At 48.8% G+C, this 27,019-nt stretch overlaps 1 protein-coding gene across 1 annotated transcript in view; it reads right to left on the bottom strand.

The window, feature by feature from the left end:
* LOC122367715 (low-density lipoprotein receptor-related protein 4-like) overlaps positions 1 to 27,019 on the bottom strand; it is a 65,646-nt gene that overhangs the window by 2,439 nt on the left and 36,188 nt on the right. The window contains exons 27-32 of the mRNA XM_043341064.1: positions 25,148 to 25,504; positions 24,529 to 24,637; positions 22,855 to 22,948; positions 22,366 to 22,547; positions 21,616 to 21,861; positions 3,282 to 3,412 (exon numbers count right to left, since the gene is read on the bottom strand). Of these exons, the coding sequence (XP_043196999.1) occupies positions 3,287 to 3,412; positions 21,616 to 21,861; positions 22,366 to 22,547; positions 22,855 to 22,948; positions 24,529 to 24,637; positions 25,148 to 25,504 (1,114 nt within the window). The 3' untranslated portion in view covers positions 3,282 to 3,286. The remainder of the gene's footprint in view (positions 1 to 3,281; positions 3,413 to 21,615; positions 21,862 to 22,365; positions 22,548 to 22,854; positions 22,949 to 24,528; positions 24,638 to 25,147; positions 25,505 to 27,019) is intronic.

Raw genomic sequence — 27,019 nt, 5'->3', positions numbered from 1 at the left:
TCGTATGTACACTCGGGGGCAGATTGATGTTCCACCACTCCCCACCCATCGGGCTCCCATGGCTCAGCACTGGCTGCTGCCAGTGTTGCCTGCCCTCAGCACCTGATCAGCACTGCCTGCCAGTGCCAGTGCTGCCAGTGCTGCCACTGGCAGCAGCCAGTGCTGAGCCATGGGAGCCCGATAGGTAGGGAGTGGTGGAACATCACTCTGCCCCCGAGTGTACCATGGACACAAAGCTCTCCTTTCATGCCTTTCATTCTGTAACGAGAATGACCGTTTGTCACATCATTCCATACATTAACACAGTTATACTACGTTCGTTCTCCGCATCCATTCAAACATATAGCGCGTGAAATTCATACCATTTCCCTCCTCCGTTAGTCTCGCGGTTCGAAGTCCCCGTTGCACGGACTACAGGATAAGCTAGCTCAGTCCTCAGAAACAATCAGCTAGGTTTTGATGATTTATTTCGCACAAATATATTATGCACATCTGAAGCATCTGTCACAAAAGCCACCCGAGCAGTTGCATGAGCAGCCGGAGAGGCGCGATAGAGCCCGAGAGGTCACCGGACTGATAGCGACGCGCGCTACATGTTGCACTACCGCGACTCCGCGCGCCGCTTTGGCAAGGAGCTGAGCTGGACTTCCTACCGAAGACCGAACTCTACCGACCGTCTCCTCCCGGCACACTGCCAGAGAGAGGTCGGGAGGGGAAACTGAGAGACATCCGCTCGTCAGGGAGAAGGTACTCGTTGAATATGACACAGCGCCTTAGCGCACGATCCATCAATCTGTCGCGCCTTCCACGTCTGCAACGCTAGCAGTCGCATCTCTGTTCACTTGTCCACCCTCGACCAAATCACATTGACAACATCGTCCGACAACGGAAAACAGATGCGTCACAGACCATCGCTAGCTCGCCCGGCGGGCCTATCATCGTCACACTTGGAATGTTTACAGATCTTCTTGGAAGATTCGCCTAAAGAGAGCATCGTAACTAGAAGAGAAACACTGGACCTCCGCAGCGGCAGGCACACTGAGAACATCGCGCGGACACGGCGGAACACAGCTGTAACACCGGCAGAACACAGCTGCTAACACCGACGGAACACAGCTGATAACATCGGCGGAACAGCTGGTTGATAGCACAGGCGAGCCCAGCAGCGACTGCTGCAACATCGGCATAACGCAACTGCTAACACAGCTGCTAACACTGGCATAACACAGCTGCAGCTGAGAACACCAGTCTAACACAGTTGCAGCTGCGAACACCGACCCAACACAGTTGCTGAAAACACTGCTAACACCGCGCCGGCCAACATGTAGCTGACAATCAGCGATCCAGTTACAGACATCGCCACAAATGGAGAATCGCGAAAAACGCCCAGAGAATGGCCTTTGCTACTAATATGCTTCACTTAATATTACAGTCTACTATTTCGTAATCTTTTGCAACATTTTTAGACAGTGTATTTGGCAGTTAGAAGTGTTCGTGCACCCGATAAGTCCCCTATTCTCCGTCGACAAACACCGAACAAACACAGCGGCTGTTGTTAACACCTGGCGACAAACAGCCTGCCACAAACAGAGCGCCGACAAACAGTACGTAGTACGTCACAACCAGAGCGCCAACAACAACCTTCCCAACGCTGCCACCGAGCATAGATCCCCTCACGCAGCTGCACAATGATCTCCGACCGACACCGAACGAAGAACGGTGCAGCGCCGGGCGATGGAGCGACGACCCCGCGGTGCACGGCTTTCTTGGGAGCCGCCCGTCAGCCGAGGACGCGACTGACCGGCTGACTGATATTGAGATAATATGGCTGATCATTCAGCGATTTAGGCCCTCTGAAGGGTAAGTGTGACATGGGTCCGAGATTCGATGGACAATGGGGCGGAGTACGTTTGAAAAGTGCAGCTGGGTACGGGTGTCAGAAAGCTTCCAACGGTTCAACGCATCCCCCGTTTCCATACAGCCGGTGGCGACAATAGCAGCGGCTTACAACACTACCCGAGATCTCCTCGATGTTCGCCCACCGCGCCGAGCGGCAACGGGCGAACACAGCGTGGGACCATACCGCCACACTGAATACCGGGCGACGGTGGGACGGCAGCGCCCAGAGCACGCGCAGACACTGAATGACACCGCAGTCAGCCGCGCGGCTGGGGACTCCCCGATGTCCACCGCAACAGACAGCAACAACGATCACAGAGCAGACCAACAACAAAACGTCCAACACCGCGACAATCCAGCCCATCCGTGAAAGCAAAATACAGGAATAAATCGTTACATTGAAGCACCTGAACGTGAGCTATATGTAAAAATCACGTAAACAAATAATACGCACCATACACTGATATATAGCCAGAGCAAATAAGCTCAATTACAGTTTGGCACTGTCAAAGTAAACGCATCCGACCCACCGGTGCTCCCTTACATAAGCTCCTCGCAAGACTAGATATCAAATATAGCGTCAGCGTATTACAACACCCCATGTGTGAGTGGGGTCGAAGATAACTGGCACAAATAAATACTAATCAAGCCAGTTCCATCATCCCAATAGCCACATGACTTGGCAAACGTTGATATATGACGCGGAAAGCATCACGTAACATTAACAGCCCTGACAATAATCCCAATAGTTAGTCGCCGTGTTCTTATCAGTTCCTCGTGGCAATCCCTTAACTGCCTCAATCGCCTCGTAGTTCCTGTGCTCTACACACCATCACGGTAATGCAACGCACGTTGCTAAATAAATTGAGCTACTCCACAATGAAAGCCTGGCGACCCGTAGGAGCCGCCTCTGCCACATGTTTTAACGTCGGCCCCGTGAATACACGACAGGAATACAGCTACTCTACACAGTCTGCGCCGCGGCTTTGAGCAAAGCAGCCCGGCACACCCGCTGGCCGAGTACCGGCCGGAAAGCTCGCACATCAAGCTCGCACAGTTATCACTAGCCCGGCCGCGGTGGGGGCTAATTCCGGCCCGTGACGGCGGGAGTTCGCCATGTTTGAGACTCGGCCCCGCCTTTTTGACTACCCGGACTGGACTGCCTACTTACGGGACTGAACCTCTGCCCTTCCAGCCCCACTTGTCAACTTTACTGTTATTGACTGATTGAGAGCCGTGGTCAATCTTCAAATATCTGGAGTCGTCCGATGACTGATCAGTTCGGACCAACCGACGTGAGCCAGATGGACTACTAGGGACCACAGGGGACCCCACAGACCAGGGAGGACCATCTCAGACTGATAGGGACCATTCCGGAGTACCCAGCTCAGTGCTGCAGGCTCGGGGAGCTGGCCAGCGGCGTCGAGCTGTTGTGGTCCGCCATCACACCGTTAATGAGCGCGGCAGCCTCCAGGGAAGCCGTGCCGGACGACTGGCCGGCCGGCGGCGGCTCCTGGCGACATAATACACGCATGTCAGACAGGTACGGAGGGACGCCTAACTTGAGGGAAACATTTGTACAAAACATTGTTCCAGTAAAGGCTCGAAAACGTTCGATAGCCAGCCCGGTCAACAACGAAATGACGGTAACTTGTGCATAACAACCAAAGCCAATCACTTGTCAAAGGTGATTGTAATCTTGCTATGGCACTTTTGAGCATTATGAATGTAATTATTACAGGGTGTTCCAAAAAAAAGTTAGCCCCTTACTTATATTGCTTTTATCTCCAAAACCGTACGTCCTACGATAATGAGAGACCTCTTGTTGGAAAGAAGGGTCAAAATCGGATCTAGTAGGCTACCTAGTGTGGCTCTGAATGATTACGTATTACACCGAGAACGACCAGAACAAAATGTGTTGCCAGGGCCTCGTTTCATAAAACTCTGCCGTAACTTACACCTTTCCGTATTTCACACCCTTTCAAACTACGGAGCGTAAATGAAGCCGTTCAGGGCTGGAGAAATGATTTCAGAGGTGGGGGGGACTAGGCCTCGAGGGGCCCTCAAGGAAAAGGGCCCCATGTGTCTCAAAGGGCCCAAAATCATATAACCTTCCAAGGGCGGATGTAGGGGAACGTTTGGGAGGGGGTCACAAGTCGGCCAACATGCCGGGTCTGATGGATGAATTCTGACGACCGGGGGGGGGGGGGGGGAGTAGGGAGCGAGTATGTCGAGATCAAATGACATTTGATCTTCGTCGTCTCTAAGATGAAGTTTTATCGTTATTAGTCACTCGGCTCAGTAGTTTCAGTTAGTGAAACCCACCTATAGGGGAAGTTGGGGCAATGCCGGAGTTGGGGCAAAGCCGAAATTCGAGATATTTCGAAAACCGTAAGACATGGATGCCACCTGTCAGTGATGCTCTGAAGCTTAAGTGACTACAATTATTGCATGTTTGTTACGAGTCGTCATTCGGAATACTTCGGCTGTGAGGGCGCCAAGAGCGTTTTCAAGGTACGCGTTCCTTGTACTACATGCGCCTTTGAAGCTGCATTTCTTACTCATTATGCTACCGTTTGTCTGGCCAATTCGGTCAAGTAATCTTCAGCATGTTTTTGCATAAGTGTGCTGCCTATTCGAAATTTATACGGCACGTTGAAAAGTTATGGGCCTGCAAATGAAAGTATGGCTGGCTGGGGTAATGCCGAAAACGTGCAATTACGCACGTTATAGCACGCTACGTGGACTTTACTGCTGTAGAATAGCAACGCGAATTTTTAGTCACACAAATTACACTTTCAACCGACACAACGGCCTGTTACCTATAAGGAATTATTTACCTGGCATTTTCTTATTATATCACACAATTATAACTCCCAGTGTGCACCAAGCGTCCTCAAGCTCTTAAAACGCGTGTCAGCTTTGACAAGTTCTGGATAAAGTTTGAGATAAAGTGGCAAAACATCAATGTCGGCATTCCCCGTAGATCATTTCTCCCATTTCGGCTTTCCCCGCAGTCCGGGGCAACGCCGAAAAAGTCACTTCTTTGATATTTTTAGTTTGTGCGCTTAACGGTATGCGAATTCATCAAATGCGCCTTGTATGTTTGAAAGGCAAAAGACTGGCCTCTCGAATGACGCCAACAAGAATAGCTAATGTTGTCTACCTTGCGTGCTACGGGCGTCAGAAAAAAAGTATTCGGCGTTCCCCCAACTTCCCCTACAGGGGCGTCGCTACGGATTTTTTACTGGGGGGGGGGGGGGGGCGGATCGACGTACTTAAAAACCCAGAAGTAGATACAGTTACCTCACTTTTAGCTTAATGCATTAGTAGCATATAGTCATGATCTCTTTTATTGACCTGTTTATGAATCGGCGGCGCGAAGCGCCGCAAAAATTTGCAAATAAAATGTCCAAACACAGCTCTAAAACACAAATATTACAACCCTTTTAGTTTAGCATGCTAGTACAAACAGGAGTTCCTTCACAGTACACATATATGAATTCCGATTCAATTGGACACGGTTGGTGTTATTACAGTCACGATCTCTCTTATTGACCTGTGCATGAATCGGCACGTTTGTCAAAACACAGCTCTAAAACACGAACATTACAACCCTCATAGCATGCTAGTACAAGCCGGAGTTCCTTCACAGTACACATATGAATTCCGATTCAATTTGACACGGTTGATGTTATTACAGTCACGATCTCTCTAATTGATTAGTGTATGAATCGGCGCAAAGCGCCGAGAAAATTTGCAAAAGCATTTGTCAAAACACAGCTCCAAAACACAAATTTTACCACCCTTTGAGCATGGCAGTACAAGCCGGAGTTCCTTCACAGTTACACATATGAGTTCTAATTCAATTTGTCACGGTTGGTTGGTGTAATTACAGTCACGATTTCGTATTGACCTGTACGTACATGAATCGGCGGCGCGAAGCGCCGCGAAAAATTTGCAAAAAGATTTGTCAAAACACAGAGGGGGCCTCCTCTCTACAGAGGACCAACTCTCTACTGCGGGCCTCCTCTTTTCGCAAGGCCTCTTAACTACAGACGGCCTCCTCTCTACAGAGGTCTTCCTCTCTACTGAGGGTCTCTCCCTTTCAGAGGGCCTCCTTTACAGAGGCCCTCCTCTCTTCTAAGAACCTCCTCTCTACAGAGGACCTCATCTCTGCAAAGGGCCTCCTCTCTTCAGAGGGCCTCCTCTCTACTGAGGCGCGAGTCCTCTCTACAGAGGGCCTCCTCTCTACTGAGGAAGTCCTCCTCTCTACAGAGGGCCTCCTCTCTACAGCGGGTCTCCTCTCTTCAGATGGCCTTCTGCTTTCAGGCGGTCTCCTTTCCACAGAGGGCCTCCTCTCTATACAGGGCCTCCTCTCTACATAGATCCTTCTCTATACAGAGGGCCTCCTCTCTACGGGGGCCTCCTCTCTACAGAGGGCCTCCTACCTACAGAGGGCCTCCTCTCTACTGAGGAGTCAGAGGGGCCCTAGCGGTCAGACACAGGCACTAGCGGGCGGTTATTCAGGAAGTAAGAAGGAAGGAGAAGGAGGCCTCAGGAAGTAAGAAGGACCCTAGCTGTCAGGCTGGTCAGAGGGCCCTGAATGTCCTGACGTGATTTTTTGGATTCCCGTGAAGTTCTTACGCCTCCGACGTGATTTTGGCCCCCATGGGCCTTCGGCGCCCCACGGGGGCCTCCTGAAACCCCAATGGGAGGCGCCCCGTCCCCCCTTGGGTACGTCCCTGCAGGGCCCACGCCGGTCTCCGAAGGTCCAAATTGCCTCTTGAGTCTCATACTGTCCAGTGGCCCGATGGTCTTATGATGGCCTTTGAGGTTTCTCACCGGCTTCAGAGGGCTCACATCGACCTATGAGGACCCCGCGCTGGCCTCTGAGGGCGCAAAATGTAAGAAGGTAAGCATGCCGCGTAAGTAATGCATAAGTATTCCGACATCTGAGGGACTCCGACTGCTTTTTGGGTGCCTACAGCCTCATACCGGTGAAATGAGGGTCCCTGACTCCCTACCTGTCTCTGAAGGTCCCATTTCGACATTCGAGATCCTTATTTTGGGTCACAGCAGGGGCCCATGCAGTTCCCTTAAGGCCCAATGCCGACGGTCATATAGCCGCTTCTGATGGCCCCACGTCCTCTTTTGAAGGCACCTCAGGGGTCACCAGAGGTCTGCCAGGGGCACCACCGGCCTCGCAGGGGCACCTTCGGCTGTCAGGGGCACCTTGGGCTGTCAGGGGCACCACAGTCCTGTCAGGGCCCAGGGGCCCCAGCGACCTAGCAGGGGCATTACAGGCCCGTTACCACAGTCCAGCCAGGGGCACCACAGGCCTGCCAGGGCCCAGGGGCACTAAAAATAAAATAAACAATATAAAAAACAAAAATGGTAACACGGCATCACCAAAATTAAGTGACCGAAATCCGTTGAGTTTTTAATTTTGGGTATAGGTAGGGGCACCACAAATTAAATTCATGACCATCTCCTTGGAGTTTTCCTGTATCATCCCCTGGTGCTCGCACGGTTGAGACAAAAACGAGTAAGATTCTGGCCTTCAATACGCCTTTTCACGCAACACGATCCAGACAAAAACAAAGGTATTAGCTCAGATGTGTTTGACAGGTGATTTTGAGCATGCAAGACGGCGTCTATAACGCATTTAGGTCTTCGGCTTTTGGAGGGGGGTCAACTGACCCTCTCAGACCATTTGGGGGGTCACGACCCCGACCCCCCCCCCCCAGGATCCGCCACTGAATTATTCATGCGTTGCTGTACATAGGAGGTATGTGAAAGGAAAGTATGCCTAGCAAACACCTTTCTGTCAAATTTTCAACAGGTCCACTACTGGACCTGGACTGCACATGGACTCAATGAGGGCCCATGGCTCTCTGATGGTTCACGGTCATCACGGAACCATTAAGGGCCCACTAGCTTGTGGTGGACTACGACTCATTGAGATCTACTCACTGATATAGGGCTCCGATGCTTGGAATGTGAGATTCTAAACACTAATACAGAACAAAATGGCTGATTACTTTTTTAAAACATAAGTCAGAAGGGCCCACTTTCGTTATATATTAGGTCCCCCCCAGGTCCCCCCCCAGGAAATGGAATTTATGGGGCCCGAGGGGGACGGTCCCCCCCGGTCCCCCCCGGTTTCTCCAGCCCTGAAGCCGTTTCACAAAGCCAAAACTGGAATTGTTTACACCTCCGTAACTAGCATATTTACGTCTGGACAACGAGTTGCGTTGGAGAGGCCGGAAATAGTGGCGATTTCAGGACCGCAAGAATGGACCGTCATTGGAATGATTCTTTTTTAAACCGTGCACTGTTTTCGGCCGGAATTTCATTGTTACTACAAAATATTTTTTAATTACGTTTCCACCAAGAATGAATGCCATCAAGGCTAAATTTTTACTACTATTGCATTTTGTCAAGAAGCATATAGTGCTGTTATATTGCAGTTTTAGCGCGTTTGTTACAAAATATGAAGCGAATAAGCGTCCGTCAGTGTAATTCATCGGTACCAGCGGTGCCAGACCAGAAGTTAACTTGAGGGGAAGCTATGCTATTTGCTCTTGTCCATCCACTAAAATTTATTAGATATTTTGCTTTGTGTATTCCAAAAGGAGAGGGAACTATTTCATTTGTGCCTTCATGTCAGAATTGAAGGTGGATCATTAAATTTTCAACGCAGTTTACAAACAAGCATTTGGTCTTTCTCGTATATAAGCAGTGGCTAAGAAAAGGTTGATCAATCCTGAAGTTCAGTCATCGTACCTCAACTTGGCAGCAAGATCCCCCAAGGACAGAGGATATATTGTATACCTGTCCTACATGTCCTGTAAATCAAAACAAACAAGCATTTGGTCTTTCTCGTATATAAGCAGTGGCTAAGAAAAGGTTGATCAATCCTGAAGTTCAGTCATCGTACCTCAACTTGGCAGCAAGATCCGGCAAGGACAGAGGATATATTGTATACCTGGCCTGTTGATCAAAACATTTTTGTGCCTGCAAAGGCTCAAGTTATCTGTGGTGTGTTCGGAGTTAGGCTATATGGCCGTTTTTGTTGTATGTTTATGTGGAGATTGAATATAACTGTGACCCTGTGCTTGTTTGTATACTTACTATGGTCAAACAGGTCAAACTATGGCACATTCACATAACATACTCACCTAGCACCTAACTCACAGCTGTACCCTGCAGGATCTGTACTTGTTCATGTCTCGAGCATTAACAAAGCACTTAAGTAGCTATAATCATTTCCCACATTTTATGAGCATCTAACATGACATACAGCAGTGCAGAGCAGCTTCAGAGAAGAAACACTTTAAATGCACAGACTCACACCAGCCACCCAATGAGCCAACTCCTCAGTTGACTGTTTCCCTGGATGCAGCTTGGCAATGTGAGCTAACTTTTGGCAAGTTGAAGGTTAGCAGGTAAGATGGAATTATGGTGAGTACCTACCTATCACTGGGTGCTACTACTATGCAGGTCTTGGGTAGGCTGCAAATATGTGTGATGATTGAGGTTAGGTCAGCTGTCAAGTTACTAGTTAGTCAGGTATAGGTACTCATTGCTCAGGTCACATTTTTATGGACACTTGGCAAATTAAAAAACTAACAATCTAATCTAAGCTAACCTGACTAAACATACACAACTACTGACTATAGGAACTAAGCACCTACCTACTTGTGCCTACATCTCATACCATGTCAAAGTAGAGTTCCTTGGTGGAAGATTACCCTCAGTACTTTTTATCCCAGCCCTGTGAAGAAAACTAAATCTAATACTTCTAAGCTCTGAGTCACTGCTGGCCATCCACAGGAAGAAACGCTGAGACTGAGAGCTTTGCCATTGTATACTCGTATTGGACCAATAATCACCATCACGAATGACTATGAGCACATTATATGATCACATTGTTGCGTGGATTGTCACATTGACAATTTTACTACAATCCTTTTTTCAAGAAATACAGTGATGATTAACATCAAAATAAACATAAAGTGGATTTAGTGATCCAAGCTTTCTCCTCCAGTAGCAATGGAATGATGATCGCATGTTTCATTTGCCAGACACTGAGTACCTGATGCACATTACAATCTGCATAGCATCTAAGCATAGTAAAACTGCCCAAGTCCATTCATTCTTGATTTTTAACTTGATAGTTAGCACTAATTTATCTTGCTGTTGTAAGTTATCATTCAATATTCATACCAATACATCAATATGCGCTCATCAGTCAACATTTTCTGGCATGATCCTGCTCAGTGTGATCTTCAGTATTGCTCCAAGGTCTGCAATATTATAGCTTGTTTTCGGCCAATAAGCTCTTTTAATTTTACTTTTTCTTGCTTATATATGAGCCCGATCAACTTGCGTTTATCAACCAAAATTTCATAACTTGTTCAACTTGATATCAACTTGATATCAACTATGATAACAACTTGATATAACAGGGCTTATTAGTCCTCTTTACCTGCACATCAAGTACATCAAGTGCAAGTACATATTGATATTGCTCAGGAGTCAGGACCTCTGTCAGCCTCCTGGATACTTCGGATTGTTTTCAGTCAACATGCTTCTTAAGTATGATATAAGTCAATCTTAAGGGATTCAAAACATCCAACAGAACTTTTATAGTGCATGTATGGCCTAAACTTTTGAATTCATTTTAAAAGGGAAAAAACGCAAGAAATTACCCAACGTTTCGCATTTATTGCTTAGTCATGGGTCTTCGAGTGCGATCAATCGCACTCGAAGACCCATGACTAAGCAATAAATGCGAAACGTTGGGTAATTTCTTGCGTTTTTTCCCTTTTAAAATGAATTCAAAAGTTTAGGCCATACATGCACTATAATATGTCACACCTGTCTATTGATAATCCTCATCCAACAGAACGACGTACAAGAGTAAGAAAACCACCAGATAAACTAAGAAATGGCCTTGGAACAGAGCCAAGTGGTGCTCTCCATTTGTTTGTTTACAATGATTGTAGTGCTGATGTATTTTTAGGACTCTGAACGTCGGCTTATAAAAAAAATAAAACGTTTTTACAAAAGTTGTAAGGCAAGTAATATTTATCTGAAAGAACTAAAATATTCAAAAGCCAAACACTATGAAATACATGAATCGGAACGAAATAGTAACCCAAAAATCCAGCCTAATCACCGGCTCCTAAAACTGCAACAAAATCATCACTTTTCCCCGCAACTCGTTGTCCAGACGTAAATATGCTGCAGTCATCGTACCTCAACTTGGCAGCAAGATCCCCCAAGGACAGAGGATATATTGTATACCTGTCCTACATGTCCTGTAAATCAAAACAAACAAGCATTTGGTCTTTCTCGTATATAAGCAGTGGCTAAGAAAAGGTTGATCAATCCTGAAGTTCAGTCATCGTACCTCAACTTGGCAGCAAGATCCGGCAAGGACAGAGGATATATTGTATACCTGGCCTGTTGATCAAAACATTTTTGTGCCTGCAAAGGCTCAAGTTATCTGTGGTGTGTTCGGAGTTAGGCTATATGGCCGTTTTTGTTGTATGTTTATGTGGAGATTGAATATAACTGTGACCCTGTGCTTGTTTGTATACTTACTATGGTCAAACAGGTCAAACTATGGCACATTCACATAACATACTCACCTAGCACCTAACTCACAGCTGTACCCTGCAGGATCTGTACTTGTTCATGTCTCGAGCATTAACAAAGCACTTAAGTAGCTATAATCATTTCCCACATTTTATGAGCATCTAACATGACATACAGCAGTGCAGAGCAGCTTCAGAGAAGAAACACTTTAAATGCACAGACTCACACCAGCCACCCAATGAGCCAACTCCTCAGTTGACTGTTTCCCTGGATGCAGCTTGGCAATGTGAGCTAACTTTTGGCAAGTTGAAGGTTAGCAGGTAAGATGGAATTATGGTGAGTACCTACCTATCACTGGGTGCTACTACTATGCAGGTCTTGGGTAGGCTGCAAATATGTGTGATGATTGAGGTTAGGTCAGCTGTCAAGTTACTAGTTAGTCAGGTATAGGTACTCATTGCTCAGGTCACATTTTTATGGACACTTGGCAAATTAAAAAACTAACAATCTAATCTAAGCTAACCTGACTAAACATACACAACTACTGACTATAGGAACTAAGCACCTACCTACTTGTGCCTACATCTCATACCATGTCAAAGTAGAGTTCCTTGGTGGAAGATTACCCTCAGTACTTTTTATCCCAGCCCTGTGAAGAAAACTAAATCTAATACTTCTAAGCTCTGAGTCACTGCTGGCCATCCACAGGAAGAAACGCTGAGACTGAGAGCTTTGCCATTGTATACTCGTATTGGACCAATAATCACCATCACGAATGACTATGAGCACATTATATGATCACATTGTTGCGTGGATTGTCACATTGACAATTTTACTACAATCCTTTTTTCAAGAAATACAGTGATGATTAACATCAAAATAAACATAAAGTGGATTTAGTGATCCAAGCTTTCTCCTCCAGTAGCAATGGAATGATGATCGCATGTTTCATTTGCCAGACACTGAGTACCTGATGCACATTACAATCTGCATAGCATCTAAGCATAGTAAAACTGCCCAAGTCCATTCATTCTTGATTTTTAACTTGATAGTTAGCACTAATTTATCTTGCTGTTGTAAGTTATCATTCAATATTCATACCAATACATCAATATGCGCTCATCAGTCAACATTTTCTGGCATGATCCTGCTCAGTGTGATCTTCAGTATTGCTCCAAGGTCTGCAATATTATAGCTTGTTTTCGGCCAATAAGCTCTTTTAATTTTACTTTTTCTTGCTTATATATGAGCCCGATCAACTTGCGTTTATCAACCAAAATTTCATAACTTGTTCAACTTGATATCAACTTGATATCAACTATGATAACAACTTGATATAACAGGGCTTATTAGTCCTCTTTACCTGCACATCAAGTACATCAAGTGCAAGTACATATTGATATTGCTCAGGAGTCAGGACCTCTGTCAGCCTCCTGGATACTTCGGATTGTTTTCAGTCAACATGCTTCTTAAGTATGATATAAGTCAATCTTAAGGGATTCAAAACATCCAACAGAACTTTTATAGTGCATGTATGGCCTAAACTTTTGAATTCATTTTAAAAGGGAAAAAACGCAAGAAATTACCCAACGTTTCGCATTTATTGCTTAGTCATGGGTCTTCGAGTGCGATCAATCGCACTCGAAGACCCATGACTAAGCAATAAATGCGAAACGTTGGGTAATTTCTTGCGTTTTTTCCCTTTTAAAATGAATTCAAAAGTTTAGGCCATACATGCACTATAATATGTCACACCTGTCTATTGATAATCCTCATCCAACAGAACGACGTACAAGAGTAAGAAAACCACCAGATAAACTAAGAAATGGCCTTGGAACAGAGCCAAGTGGTGCTCTCCATTTGTTTGTTTACGATGATTGTAGTGCTGATGTATTTTTAGGACTCTGAACGTCGGCTTATAAAAAAAATAAAACGTTTTTACAAAAGTTGTAAGGCAAGTAATATTTATCTGAAAGAACTAAAATATTCAAAAGCCAAACACTATGAAATACATGAATCGGAACGAAATAGTAACCCAAAAATCCAGCCTAATCACCGGCTCCTAAAACTGCAACAAAATCATCACTTTTCCCCGCAACTCGTTGTCCAGACGTAAATATGCCCGTAACTAAGCACATTTGCGTAGTTACCGTAATTTATCAAGTGTCCTACAAATTACAATTTCGTGTCAACACTAATTTTTTACGAGAAATTATAAAACAATTATGTTGAATTTTAATCTTAAAAATTATTTATGAAAAAACAAAATTGATATTGATGACCATCCTTTATTAAATCAATATATTAAAAACAGCAGAAAGCCAGCTAAGCAGAAGTGCCTTGCTACGAAAGTGGCGCGGCGCGGCGAATAAACAAAATTCCGATAGCTGCCACAAAAAGCGACTGGTACAGAAGATTTGCAGTTTCTTTTTCTCATTTTGGCTCTTCTTTCTTCCTCACCGGGCTCAACATTATAACATACCTATATTAAAAATTATCTTCGAATCTTCACATTAATTTAAATTCACGCAACATTTTTGTGCGTAGTTTACACCACTGATATCAAGAACTTGATAAAATATTTGGCGTTAATTACGTCGTTTTATGAAACCCAAATGGCATCAATTGGTCCGGATTCGAACATTTGCCGTAAATGAAGCTCCGTAATTTCGATGGCGTGAATTACTCCGGTCTCCGGCTTTATGAAACCGAATTGGCATCAAATACGCCAAATCTGGCATAATTGACGGAACGCCGTAAGTAATTCCTTTTATGAAACGAGGCCCAGATCGGGTGAAACACGGCGACGGCGGTAAACGTGTACCTATTGCTGACGGCAACGCATGACCGATATCGGAGTGGTCAAAATACTGGTTGAACTAGGTCATCCATTCAGTGTTCAATTTTCATGATAAAAGTTCATGTGCGAAGAATGAATAAAAGCACGTGAACTGAAATATGCAGTCAGATGCGAAGAACTTTCAACCATATCCGATACCGTTAAATGTTTCACCAAGAATTTGGTGTTGAATTGTACTTTTCACAATTCTGGCCGTGTTGTGTAAGATATGTAACGGAATTACGGTCTATCTGGATGGAATTTGATTGCTCTTTCTACTGAGTGGCTTCCCAAAGCTGTAGGATAGGGTGTGTCATTTTGGGCACTTTTTTCGCAAAACATGGTGCTCCACTGATTTTATCGTGCCCCAGACACGTAGAAACCGTGTGACATTTTTTATTTCCCCCAAATATTAACACCCATGCGGCGCCGACCGCCGACACTTTGGCCTATCTCTCAGCATTAGCGACCTCAGCGCCCCTAGCGGCAATGTTTTGAACTAACACGCCCGCTATATGCTTTGTGAGCTTACGATCATCATTAAATGCATTTTACCGAAATGACGCCTTGCTGTTGGCTTGTCTGGCACTCAGAATGTTGGTGAAAATGTGATGTTATGCATCTTAAAGCAGGAAATAGTTCTGTGTTAATGTATATTGCATAGTACTACCCCCGATCCCCGTCCTGGTCTGACGGGATACGTACGAGCGCATGTTTATAGTGCCTGCTATTAGGTGTCACATGTTTTTTTTTTGTAGCGTCGTTCACTGCATAGACCCCGGGGAACAGGGGGGGGCAGTGGGGGCGCTTGCCCCCCCCCCCTCCAACTTGAGAGCCGAGTGGGCGCCGCCCCCTCAACATTGATGCAACGATGAAGGATCTCTGCTCACTTTTATGGACCTACATGTCTGTTTTTATATAAACATCAGCACGAGGTATTTCTCTTGCATGTGAAGTGAATGGTTTCTGCTGACTCGGCATCGATTTAAGAACACCTGCTATTATCATCCCACTTTGATTTTATCTGAACTTGATCATAACTTTGGTAGGTCAGAATAATCAGATTTTATACTGGACTATTTTGGTTCCGGATGGTATTTGATTTGGCGTGATGAGAACATTATGACGTACAACGGTGGTAAAGTCGTTGATTGATACAGGTTTACTCGCTCCGGTGGGAGGCAGTAGCGGCGGAACACCTTCAATTAAGTGGAGGGGGGGGGGGCATGGCGACTTTTGGTCCCATTCTTTCCATGCAACGCCCATAGGGCTAATGTTAAAATGCCCAAATCAGAGGGGGCACGGTGCCCCGGTGCCCTCCCCGTTCCGCCGCCTATGGTGGGAGGGCGGCGTGTGGGACTCAGAAGGAGACTAATGGTTTGTATTGTGCCTTTGGTAGGACCCTCAGTATCACCGATGCAGGGCCTTCAGAGCCTCCAATTAGGGGCCTTTAGAGGCACTGGTGTGGGGTCCTCACATACGCCCGTGTGGCCCCTCAGAGGTGCTAGTGTGAATCCCTCATAAGCACCGGTGAGGGTCCTCACAGAATACAGACGCCGTTGTGGACCCTCAGAGACACTGGTGTGGGTCCGTTACATGTGGGTGTGTGGCCCTTAGAGCTGCTGGTGCGAACCCTTTAAAAGTCGGCAGGGGGCCCTCAACGACCGGGGAGGGGGACCTCAGACCGGCAAGGGGCCCACAGAGGCCGGCGGCATCTTCAGAAGCCTTGTGGGGTCCTTAGATACCGACAAGGTACTCTGAGACGCTAGTGCGGCCCTCAGTCTCTGATGTAGGGCCCTCAGAGTTGCAGGTAGGTGGCCGTCAGATATGCTTTTGCCGAACCCTCACAGGCGCAGGTGTGGGTACCTCAGAGCCACCAATATAGGGTTGCATAAATGGTGTGGCACTGGCTTGGGGGACCCTCAGTGGTGTCCTTATGGGCCCTTAGAACCACTGGTGTGGGTCTCTCAGAGGTGCTGGTTGTGAACCCTCAGAGGCCCTGCTGAGGGCCCTCACGGTCTCCGTTATGGGATCCTCAGAAGCCGGCGTAGACCCTGACGGAGATCTTAGTGTGGCTACTTAGGGGCTCATGAGGTGCTCTTACGAGACCTGTGAGGTCTTTCTCAGCTGAAATATAGTCAGCGTGGACCCTCAGAGGTCAGTTGGTACCGCAGGGGTCTTTATGGCCGGGTGGGCTCTCAGAAGCACCAGTGAGGGCCCTCAGTCTCACAGTCGTCGTAATGGGGCCGTCTGAGACATTGGTGTGAGGCGATTACTGATTACAGGTTGGCGTAAGGCCCTAGATATGGCCCCTCTTGGGCCGGCAAGGACTCTCAGAGGCACGCTAGCGGCCATAAGAGGCCGGTAAAGGGCCCTCAGAGGCCGCCAGTAGCCTTCAGAAGCCGGCGTGTAACCCTCATGGACAATTTAGTGAGGCTTCTTTGGACTCACGAGGTGCTGTTACGAGCCCTATTCTTTCTGAATCGAAATATGGCCAGCATAGACCCTGAGCGGTAAACTGGTGCCACAGAGCCCCTCCGACCCGAGGGGTCCTCTGAATGCGATAGGGGGGGACTAGATGGCACGTGCCTCCTGGGACCCCCTGACTACGCTACTATTTCATATGCGTCATGTCAGGTATTTTGGGCTTGCACCCCAACTTGAAGAATGCTGCCGTCCAAACCAAAACAAGCGTAACTCACTTTTTGGCCATTTTGAGATAATGGTATCGTTCGACGGAGAATCGAATAGGGAATCTATATACCAATTTACAGACTTAAATGCTGAATATATTTTAAGTTATTTTAAAGTTTATTTTTATGAAGAAGCGTATCTTCTCAAGTGAGCTAACTTTACAAAAGAAGAAAAGCGTAACTCATAATAATGGACGATAAAAAGCGTAACTCAGGAGTTACGCTTTTCTTGCATGGAATTATGGAAAATGTTGTTGAGTTACCGGTTTTATCAAAGCATATTTAATCAATGCCCTTTGTCCCAACTTGCCATTCATAGCAATGGCAAGAAGCCACACCGCTCTCGTGTGGGCAACAGTGCGGAGCAGCGCCATGGTATGGGACGTGGGGTATTCCATATCATGGTATGGGGTATCCCGATGTTAGCTTCCTCTCGGCAACCGGGAAGATCCGCAGAGCCGCCCATCAGACTGTTCGCACTTCGCCAACCGGGGAGGAGGGAGGGTGGCAGCCGACCCACCGTGGGCATTGGGTACAGCCGGTCCCGTGGCCGGCTCAGGACTCATGAACGCACAGCGCGGCCGCCCACTCGCCGCCGGTAACGGCTGGGGATTGCGGCGAGCCCACCACCCGACGGTTTCATCCGGTCGACCAGGCCTGGAGGGAGCGGGCTGTCGTCAGTTGTCACTCTGGCAGAGGCTCGGTGGATTGCCTCAAAGTCCACTGGGTGTTTGGGTTGAGGGCGCTGGCTTCCTCGGCGATGCTGTCGACTGTCTCGCTGCCATTAGGATCTCAGAGCGATGGCACCCACTGAAGATGGACATGCCAGCCCCTGCTGTCAGGCCTGATCGATTGGGCCCTCGTCGTGCGACAAGTCCTCCAGCAGGTAGATCGGTGGCCCATCGGCCCAGATCAGCGCCCGGGAAACGTTTTGCTCTGGTGCTAGTTGTTATACCCGGCGGCCACGGCAGCCACGCCCCGTCGGCCCGCCTGTCCGGTGAAGGTACTGGGCTGCTACATTGCAGTGTTCCGCCCGAAGCTGGTGGACGTCCACCGTTACCTCCCTGTTGTCCGCCCTGGCAGGCGCTGGTAGTGAGCCGTCGTTGTAGATGGAGCTATACCCGCCTGCCGACCAGTCCGCTCGCCATTCTCCGCGGGTGGCTCGGACGGCAGTCCTTGCCGCTAAGCCACTGTCCACGGTGTGCAGCGCCGCGTAGAAGTCGGTCCAGATGAGGCAGAAGCGCTGGTCTTGGGCCTTGGTCATGGTTATGATCGACCCTGCTGATGTCATCAAGCGCCGTCTTGAGAGCTCGGCCCTGGTTATGGAGCAGAGGGAGCCCGCCGCAACCCTTACCGTCATTCCTTCTCCTCTGTCCGAAAGGAAGATCAGAGAAGATCTTCCACCTTCGCGGATTCCGTCCCCCCCCCCCCACACCAAGTCATCTTCCTATACGAGACACATGTAACGTAGTCCGCTCCTCGGATGTTGCGGAGTCGTTCCTCTGTGGACGCTCACAGGTTCGCCGCGGACTCACTACGGAGGCAGCCGGGGTCGTGTATGTGTGTGTGTGTGGGGGGGGGGATCGTCCAGTCGATGGTGTTCTCCGCGCGGGACTACCAGGGCGCAGAGAGGCGGCTAGCGCGGGCTCGATTCGTGGTAAATGCGTCATCGCGGGGCCATGCAGGTTGGGAGTAGCCAGCATCTCTCGGCCGACATCGCGGCAGCCACGAGTGACGCTGAGTCGCTGGCCTGTTGCTGTGGCGCTGAGGCCAACTCCCTGAGCGGCATATCTTCTGGGACAGCCAGGGCACTGCTTGCATTGAGGTAGTATAGACCTCGTGTGGCCGGCTGGGAGGACCACGAAATACTACCTCCATGCAAACAGTGCCCTGGCTGTCCCAGAAGATATGCCGCTCAAAGAGTTGGCCTCAGCGCCACAGCAACAGGCCAGCGACTCAGCGTCCTTCTCCAGAAGCGGTGATGCTGTTATCGCACTCGCCAAAGGCATCGTACCCGGTGACGTCCGCCTGTGACAGCTGCGTTTCAGTAAACGCGCTGCCCGCATCAGTTGTCCAAATGAGTGTCCGTAAAAGAAACTGTAGTGGATAGCTTCGGAGGTTTTGTTAGGATGATTGAAGAAAACAGACGAAAACTGAATATCCTTAAAGATGACGACTTCTTCCATTTCGATGATAGGGGAGCGAAACAAAACTGGGGTTGCCAGCTAAGATTCCATACTCTGACGAAGGACTTCAGGGTCATCCAAGTACCGGGGGGGGGGAGGGGGATAAAAGCAATCTTCGCTCGACGTCTTTGTCACCGTTCCGTGCTTCTATCCTCAGGAAACTGAAATCCTTCTCCTCCACGCCGCAACCCCCACTCCGGGCCGGACAGGCACCTATGTATATCTCATGGGGGCTGCTCCCTTGGAGCGGCACCGCTGCTCCTGAGGGAGCGCACCCCGTAGCCGGGTGCAGAGAGTGCTTGGGGGGCTGGTCGGCCTGTCCATTCGGACGGGCTCAGCCCCGGCGACTCTCTAGGGTGTCTGTCCAGACCAATGTCTCCCCCTAATTCCTATCATCCTTCCGGCTCTGCAATGGTCTTGTCAAACCGAAAAAGCCTAACCCAACAAAAAAAAAACGTCTTTGTGAAGAAGTCGAAGAAGACCTTTTTGTAACGAAGTCGTGCGAAGAAACGACTTTGTGCCTCCTGGTGAAGGCTGCCTTTGACAAGACGCCCCAAGACCCAAAGAACAACCCTTAAGAGATGAAACAAACTTAGGCTTACTTGATTATCGCCGCTCTACGTCCTATCATTAGCGACTACATAAGTTACTTCGGAGAAGCCATCAAAGGCCAAAGCAGTCGGTGAAACTGGGCATCAGGAATCTGACCGGGTAGATATGTAGGCTAAGACCACTGCGAGCTGCGATCGCCGGCCGCTTTTTCGGTAAATCTAGTGCCAAGCTTGTAGCGATAGCCTCAGGAGACAGAAGAGTCGGTGGCGTCTGGTTTAAACTTGCGCTTTTAACACACAGCTACTCACGGGCAATATGCTTCGTGGTGGGCGTATTGGTAACCGATTATCCTCGTCGGATTTCTCATTGACAATGTTTTGATGGGTCTGATGGCTGCTTTCGCTGTTATTTCGGACGTGCGAGGTCCATAAAATAGTATGGTATAAAGCATTCACCTTGTACAAAATAAGCGCATAATGAAAAAAAGCTCCCTTTTTCAGATAAGAAGAGCGTAACTTGCGAGTTACGCTCTTTTTGACAGCATCGCCTGGCGCAGTAATGAGTTACGCTTTTTTACCATGGCGCTGTTTGGAGTTACGCTTTTCATCCTTTTGGCGGTACAAGCGGTTCGCCCAAAAAGTGAAAGGAAAAAAACCTTTTGCCAATTTACATTTAACTTAAACCATTGTTGGAACGTTACTGCATACCACAAATATCTCCGTTTCTCAGCGATTTCAATGATGTATGCAATTCCCATATTGGAATGATACTTTAGCGACAATGTCTCCAAACAGTAAATCGGCTTTCCTGAAAAATCGTAAAAAGTGAGTTACGCTTCTTTTACTTTGCACGGCAGAATGTTCCTGGGCCCCTGTGACAATATATTGTATTCATTATAGGTATTCGTCATTAGCTTGCACTCTCTGCAATCTGCCCATACTATTATTTGTCCCTAGACGCGCTTACAGAAAGCAGGGATAAGCCCATACAGTCAACGGCCTGTTAGTTTAGCAAACAGCCGCCAGGGGCGCTAGGGTCGCCTATGTTGTGAGATAGGGCAAACTTCTCTCGCTCGGCGCCGCCTGGGGGTTAAAATTTGCGGGAAATTAACAATGCCACGCCCTTTCCACATGAGTGGAGCACAATAAAATCGATGGAGCACCTTGCATTGCGATTAGTGACACACCCTATTGCAGAGGTACAGTCGATCTTAGTTGGGGGGCTCACTTTTTTGGAACACCCTGTAGTTATGTTATTAATAACCTTATGCTCATATTAGTAATAATATTCAAAAGAAAAATACAGATTAATATAATTCGACTTGCGCCTTCATCAGAATATGAGAACTCATATTCTGATGAATATCGTTCTCATATTCTGATGAAGGCGCAAGTCGAAATATATTAATCTGTATTTTCTTTTGAATGTAATTACTGATATGAGCACAAGGTTATGAAGAACATACCTAATAATTACTTGTAAAATGCATGCATTAAAAAATACAGTGTATTTAGACACCAAGGCATGCTGTTTACAATCCAAGCATATCCCATGCCCTCGATTATGGGATATGCCAAGGCCATTTACCCCTCGATTTGATCGATCAGTTACCCAGTCCACCAGCCTGGGCGGTGTTTCACGGGACGCTGCTACCACGCTACTATCAAATTGCGCGAGCTGACGTCACACTTGCGGTAGTGTTGGAGCAATGGGCCTGTTGATGTTTCCATGGAAACCCAATTTGACACGTGTAAAAGCAGCGTGCTGCTATCACCGGTGAAACAGGGCCCTGATATACAGCTAGTCTTTCCGTTCAAGACCTACATTGTCTCCTCACCTGGGACCTGTCATATTTGGCCTTCCTCCACGAGAAGCGTTTCTCGCTGCTGAAGTCAGACGCCGACGAGTTGTACGTGGGGTTGCTGAAGGTCAGGGTGGCCTCTCGGTCCGGGGCACGCTGCGCCATCCGTGAGCGTCTGAAGAGCACGGCCAGCAGTACGGCGAGCAGCAGCAGCAGCAGCCCGCCGGCGGCCAGCAGCGCCGTGCTGACCCCGCTCAGACCGGCGGCGGTGCTCGGCTGGCTCTGCGGGACGGGGGAAGGGAGGGGTGAGCGGGTGTATGACGCGAGACAGAGAGACAATGCAATGTGAATGACGCTTTAGAATGAAAGGGTGTGATGGGGTCGCATGTCCGCATTGCAAGGGACAGACTAGCGGAGTCGTGTCAATAGCTGCAACAGTTCCGAGCATTTGTTCACATTGCACGACGGTAGGACCTTTTCTCAAATTTGACAGGGAGCTTACGAGAAGACGAGCCACCGTGGCTATGCAGTCGAGCGTCCGTTCTGTTCTAAAAAAGACGCCTGCTAGCGACAAAGCAGATTAAAAAGTAAACCTCGTATAGGGATCATTGAATAGTGAAGAGTGGTGACTCACCACTCCTCACTATTCCCACCTCTCTGTGATGAGGTGACTCACCATTCTCACCATTGGTGAGAATGCGACAGACCGTATTTCACGTGAAAGTGCGGTGTGATGGTAGCGTACCTCACCGAATAGCGTGGAGTGGTGAATTGGATGTAACTCACCTGATAGTGCGGTGTGGTGTCGCACGCCCGACCGTCCGGTGTGTCCGGGCAGGCGCACACCAGGTTCCCTCCGCCGCGGTACAGACACAGGTGTGAGCAGCCGCCGTTCTCCTGGGCACAGGGGGTGGAGCCGGCCGGTCGACCAGTAGATACAGCCACCACGTCCATTATGCGCTCCAGCTCTGTGAGGAGGGGTGAGGGGTCAGATCAGAGCTCAGACGAGAAGAGGGAGCCAGGCAAGGGGCCGACCCAGCTTCAACAGAGAAGGCAGACGTTCTGCATCAGCACTGCAGGACAAGGTTACCTGAACTACATGGGCCACACAGGCCTTATATTCGGCTAGTAATCAGTGATATCAATTACGGCAAATTAAAAGAAATATCTAGGTACGGCTTTGTGCAACATACGATCCTAAACACTCGATATAAACACCCGTTTAGTCGTGACTCGCCACGTCATTCCCCTGATTCCGACCCAGCGATGACTTACTGTCCCTGACGGTGCCCCGCTGGCTGCCGTCCACCTTCCCGACCCGCTCTAGACTGTGTGTGCCCCAGTCACTCCAGTACAGCCAGTCACCCATCTGGGGACAAACGAGAGCCCGTCAGACACTAATGGGTGCCCCAGTCACTCCAGTACAACCAGTCGCCCATCTGGGGGACAAAACGAGAGCGGCTCAGACATAAGGCATTAACGGGGACACACGTGATCACCAATATAACCATTTATTACAAAGTTTTGAAGATAAAGTGGTTTATGCATCGCACGTCTGGCATAACTGGTATATGCTAATGACTTACGGAGCGGACCTAGATAAATGGTTTTCGATCGACGTTCCAAAAATGAACACTAACGCTGGACACTGAGCGGTGCCATCTTTTGACCACATTAACCCGCGCCCTGATGGGGGGGGGGCCATTTTGGCCCCCCCCCCTGTGGTTTTTCTTAAATAGCGAGAAAACGGCGGCGCGCAGCGCCGCCAAATTTTGGGTACCTTACCGGACATCAATTTGACACCTTCACACAAAATTTCAAGTCACAGGTCACCTCAGGTCAGGAGTTATTGAGGTCAAACTGAGGTCATGTTCGAGTAAAAATGAGCAAAAAACATGACATCTTGAAACCCTCACCAATTCTACAGTTAACAAGCAATTTTAAAGTTCTTTATGTGGTTGTGTAGAGAAAAGACGGCGCTACAAAACTGCAATCTCGGATTTTCGAAATTTTTGGATTTTGACCCCCAAAAATAAAAAAAAATTGATTTTTTTAGAAAAACTCAAAAAATTTCCAAAATTTTTCGAATTTCGAAAAAACCGGAATATATGTGATAGTCCCTGCGCTCTTCGATATACATACCAAATTTTAGATCGATACCTCTTTTTTTGGCCAAGTTATAGCGAAAAAAACTGTTAAAAATTGATGACGTCAAATTTTTGAACTCAATTTTTAGCAATTCTAGAACTCGTAGCGCAAAACGGAGACCACAATTGAACTCCCCGTGACGAGCTGCATCGAATCGATACCCATTTTATGCAAAAATATCAACTTTGAAATTTGACCTAAGTTGACCTGACCTTGACCTGACCTTGACCTGACCTTGACCAAAACGTGACCTAAGCTGGCCCTAAAGTCTGTCTGACCCACATAATCGCATTTGTCATGTAAAATGGACCATAAAACATGTATCACACGACACTTTCATATTGTGACCCCCCAGTGACCTGACCTCTGTGACCTGACCTGGTATCAGTGACCTCAAATAGCAAAATATGTGTTTGAAGAACATTTCCCCATCGATGATTTTCAATGAAATGCATTTTACACGATTTTACAACGCATTTCTTGAAATGCCTGTAAACGGTGAAAATTCGACCTTTGACCTGACCTGTGACGTCATCGGTTTGACCGAGGTCAATGAAATTGGGTCACAAGGTAGTTCCCCGTTGGGGCTATCCAACACCGTTTACCGCTTGTCGCTATGTTGCGTGGTTCTCGAGATCTGAGGGGGGGGGCCAAAATGCCCCCCCCCCCATCAGACCGCGTTGCTCGGCAGACCCCATCTGGGCGCGGGTTAATAGAGTGATACCGGACGGGTGTCCTATACTCTAACCCAGTGACACACTACTCTCCCAATGACACCAAAGGGACATGTCCCATACTCACCACGGTGACACCGAAGGGGTGTCCGGCGCTGGAGACGAGCACCCGCCGGTTACCGCCGGCCAGGTCGGCAGACTCGAGCGTGTGCAGCTCAGAGTCCGCCCAGTACATCCTGAGGGCGGGTAGGAGGACGGATAGAGACGATTAGAGATTCAGCGGGCACACATCGATAGCTTGTCAAATAGTGATTACGAGAAACAACCTATTCCCAGCCGGTTATTCAGTTTCTGTCCATCTTTTGCGACTCCATTGCTGTGTTACTAGCAACCCACACTGTGCCGTGACATTCCGTCTGACCTGTCCCCTCCCCAGCACATATCCCCAGTCCCGTATGACATGTTACCCCACTGTCCCCCAATGTTTTGACCTCCCGAATGACCCAACCGTGCACATCCCGAGTGATACCACACGTGCCGTAACCCCATCTAACTTGTCTCCCTCAGCGCCGTGACCCTGACTGACCTGTCTCCCGCCAGTGCCGTGACCGCGACTGACCTGTCTCCCTCCAGTGCCGTGACCTCCCGACTGACCTGTCTCCCCCAAATGCCGTGACCCCGACTGACCTGTCTCCCATACCGTAATCTCTACTGACCTGTCTCCCATGCCGTGACTCTCTACTGACCTGTCCCCCTCCAGCGCCAGCCCGGTGGGCGCCGACAGCCTCTCGGTGACCAGCCGCCGCCGCTCGGATCCATCCAGTCTGGCCGACTCTATACGCGGCGGTCCCTGCTGCTCGACCCAGACCAGCAGGCCGGCCGGGGGCCACACCGCCACGGCGCCGGGCCGGGAGAGGCCGTCAGCGATCAGCCGCCGGCGGCAGCAGCCGCTCAGCGCCACCACAGACACACTGGGGCCCCGCGCCTCCGTGAAGAACACCAGCCGAGCCGACCGGTCGACGGCCACCCCCTCGGGCCATACGTCGGCCGACTCGAGCACCGTGCGAGGCGGGGTGGTGGCCGGCGTGCGGATGTCCACCACCCTGTGGAAGGGAGGAGGAATTAGTGGGTCAAACAGTATGCAACGGACCATGACAGATAGGCTGATGTCGCAGAAAGGTTCCATCAATACAGTAAATGAAAGCAGGGCACACGCAAGTTGCCGTAAACTTAAAGCTAATGTCTCCCGTTAACCATTGTTACAGTATGTATGACGTCCGTTCGTATAGGTAGCTAACAGATGACTTGTAATGCGAGCCTGATACCAATCGCAGGCCATCCATGTCAGGGCAAGTACAGAGCGCCGAAGCGACACGAACCAGGCTCTCGCCACACGCCGATTAAGCGGTTAGATAATCTCGCAACATCGAAACTTCTGGACCTCCTAGCCTGGATCAGTACAAAAATATTACCAAATGGCGCCAATTTTTTCTATCAACAATCATCAAGAACGAAATTGGTAACAACTCTGCTCCAACGAACAATGAGGTCGGGCGACCCCAAAACAGGGTAATTAGCGCTCTGTCTGTAATCGCCATCTCACCACTCCCAATAAACCGATCAGTCTCCAGTAACCGGTGATCGGTGCTGGCTGCTCGTTTATCATGGCCCTCGCCCGGGGTCGGCCGGCGTGCAGTGGACAGCCGCCACTGTGCGTGGTCCACCAGACACCCACACCCGGCCTGGACGCCGGGCTGTAGCTGCCACCCCCACCGAGCCGGCCGGTATAAGGGTGACGGGGAGCAGGCGACAGGCACACAGCGGCGAGAGCAGAGCAAGGCAGGCCATCGTCGGGAGACTCAGTAGAACAGGTGAGAGAGGACAACCCGTCTCCGGCAGCAAGCTTTGGGAACAGGGGAGGAGAAGAATCTTGATTTTATAGAATTCTAAAAAAAGAAGCTTTCGCTCCAAATGTTGGATAACTTCTAAGACTGGATAAATTTTGAGCTGTAACTCCATACGAAATTTTATAAAAGTAAGCAATAATTGGAATTGCTACTTACTATCAATTGGAAAGAGAGAAAACTTTTGTGCGAGCAAGATATCTCGAGCATGCCAATTAGGGTACTGTAATTAGTTTCGTATAAGGCAAACTAAAGAAAAAGAAAAGAAAAATAAGAATGTGCTACCCTTTTAGGTCCCTGGTGATCTGACCATCCTTCGTATCCTTAGGAGCCAGCACCGACAGCCGTTAGCCATGGAACACACAACACTGAACGTGACGGCGGCGGCGGCAGCGGCGGCCGTCTGGCTCTGCCTGATCTCTACTGCCAGCGGGAGTCCCATATCGCTCCGAGCCGCTGCTGCCGGCCGGCCAAGCTGTCCTGACTGCCGCTGGCCGTCATCAGTGAGGATGGTGCCGTCAGAGTCAGCGGTGGTGCCGGCGAGGCCACCAATAGTGCCAGCGAGATCGCTGGTAATGTCAGCGGCTTCATCCCTGTCACCAGCGGGATCACCCATCAAGCGAGACGCGGACCAGCCAAGCTACACCCGGCACCATACCCGCTTCCAGAGCCGACCCTACGTCGAGTGCCGGCCGTCTCGCAGCCAGGTACTGC

The sequence above is a fragment of the Amphibalanus amphitrite genome, unplaced genomic scaffold (genome assembly GCF_019059575.1).
Source record: "Amphibalanus amphitrite isolate SeventyFive unplaced genomic scaffold, NRLGWU_Aamphi_draft 000891F_arrow, whole genome shotgun sequence".
Lineage (NCBI taxonomy): Eukaryota > Metazoa > Arthropoda > Thecostraca > Balanomorpha > Balanidae > Amphibalanus > Amphibalanus amphitrite.
Note: the sequence above shows the minus strand (reverse complement) of the source record. Positions and strands in the feature narration are given on the sequence as shown.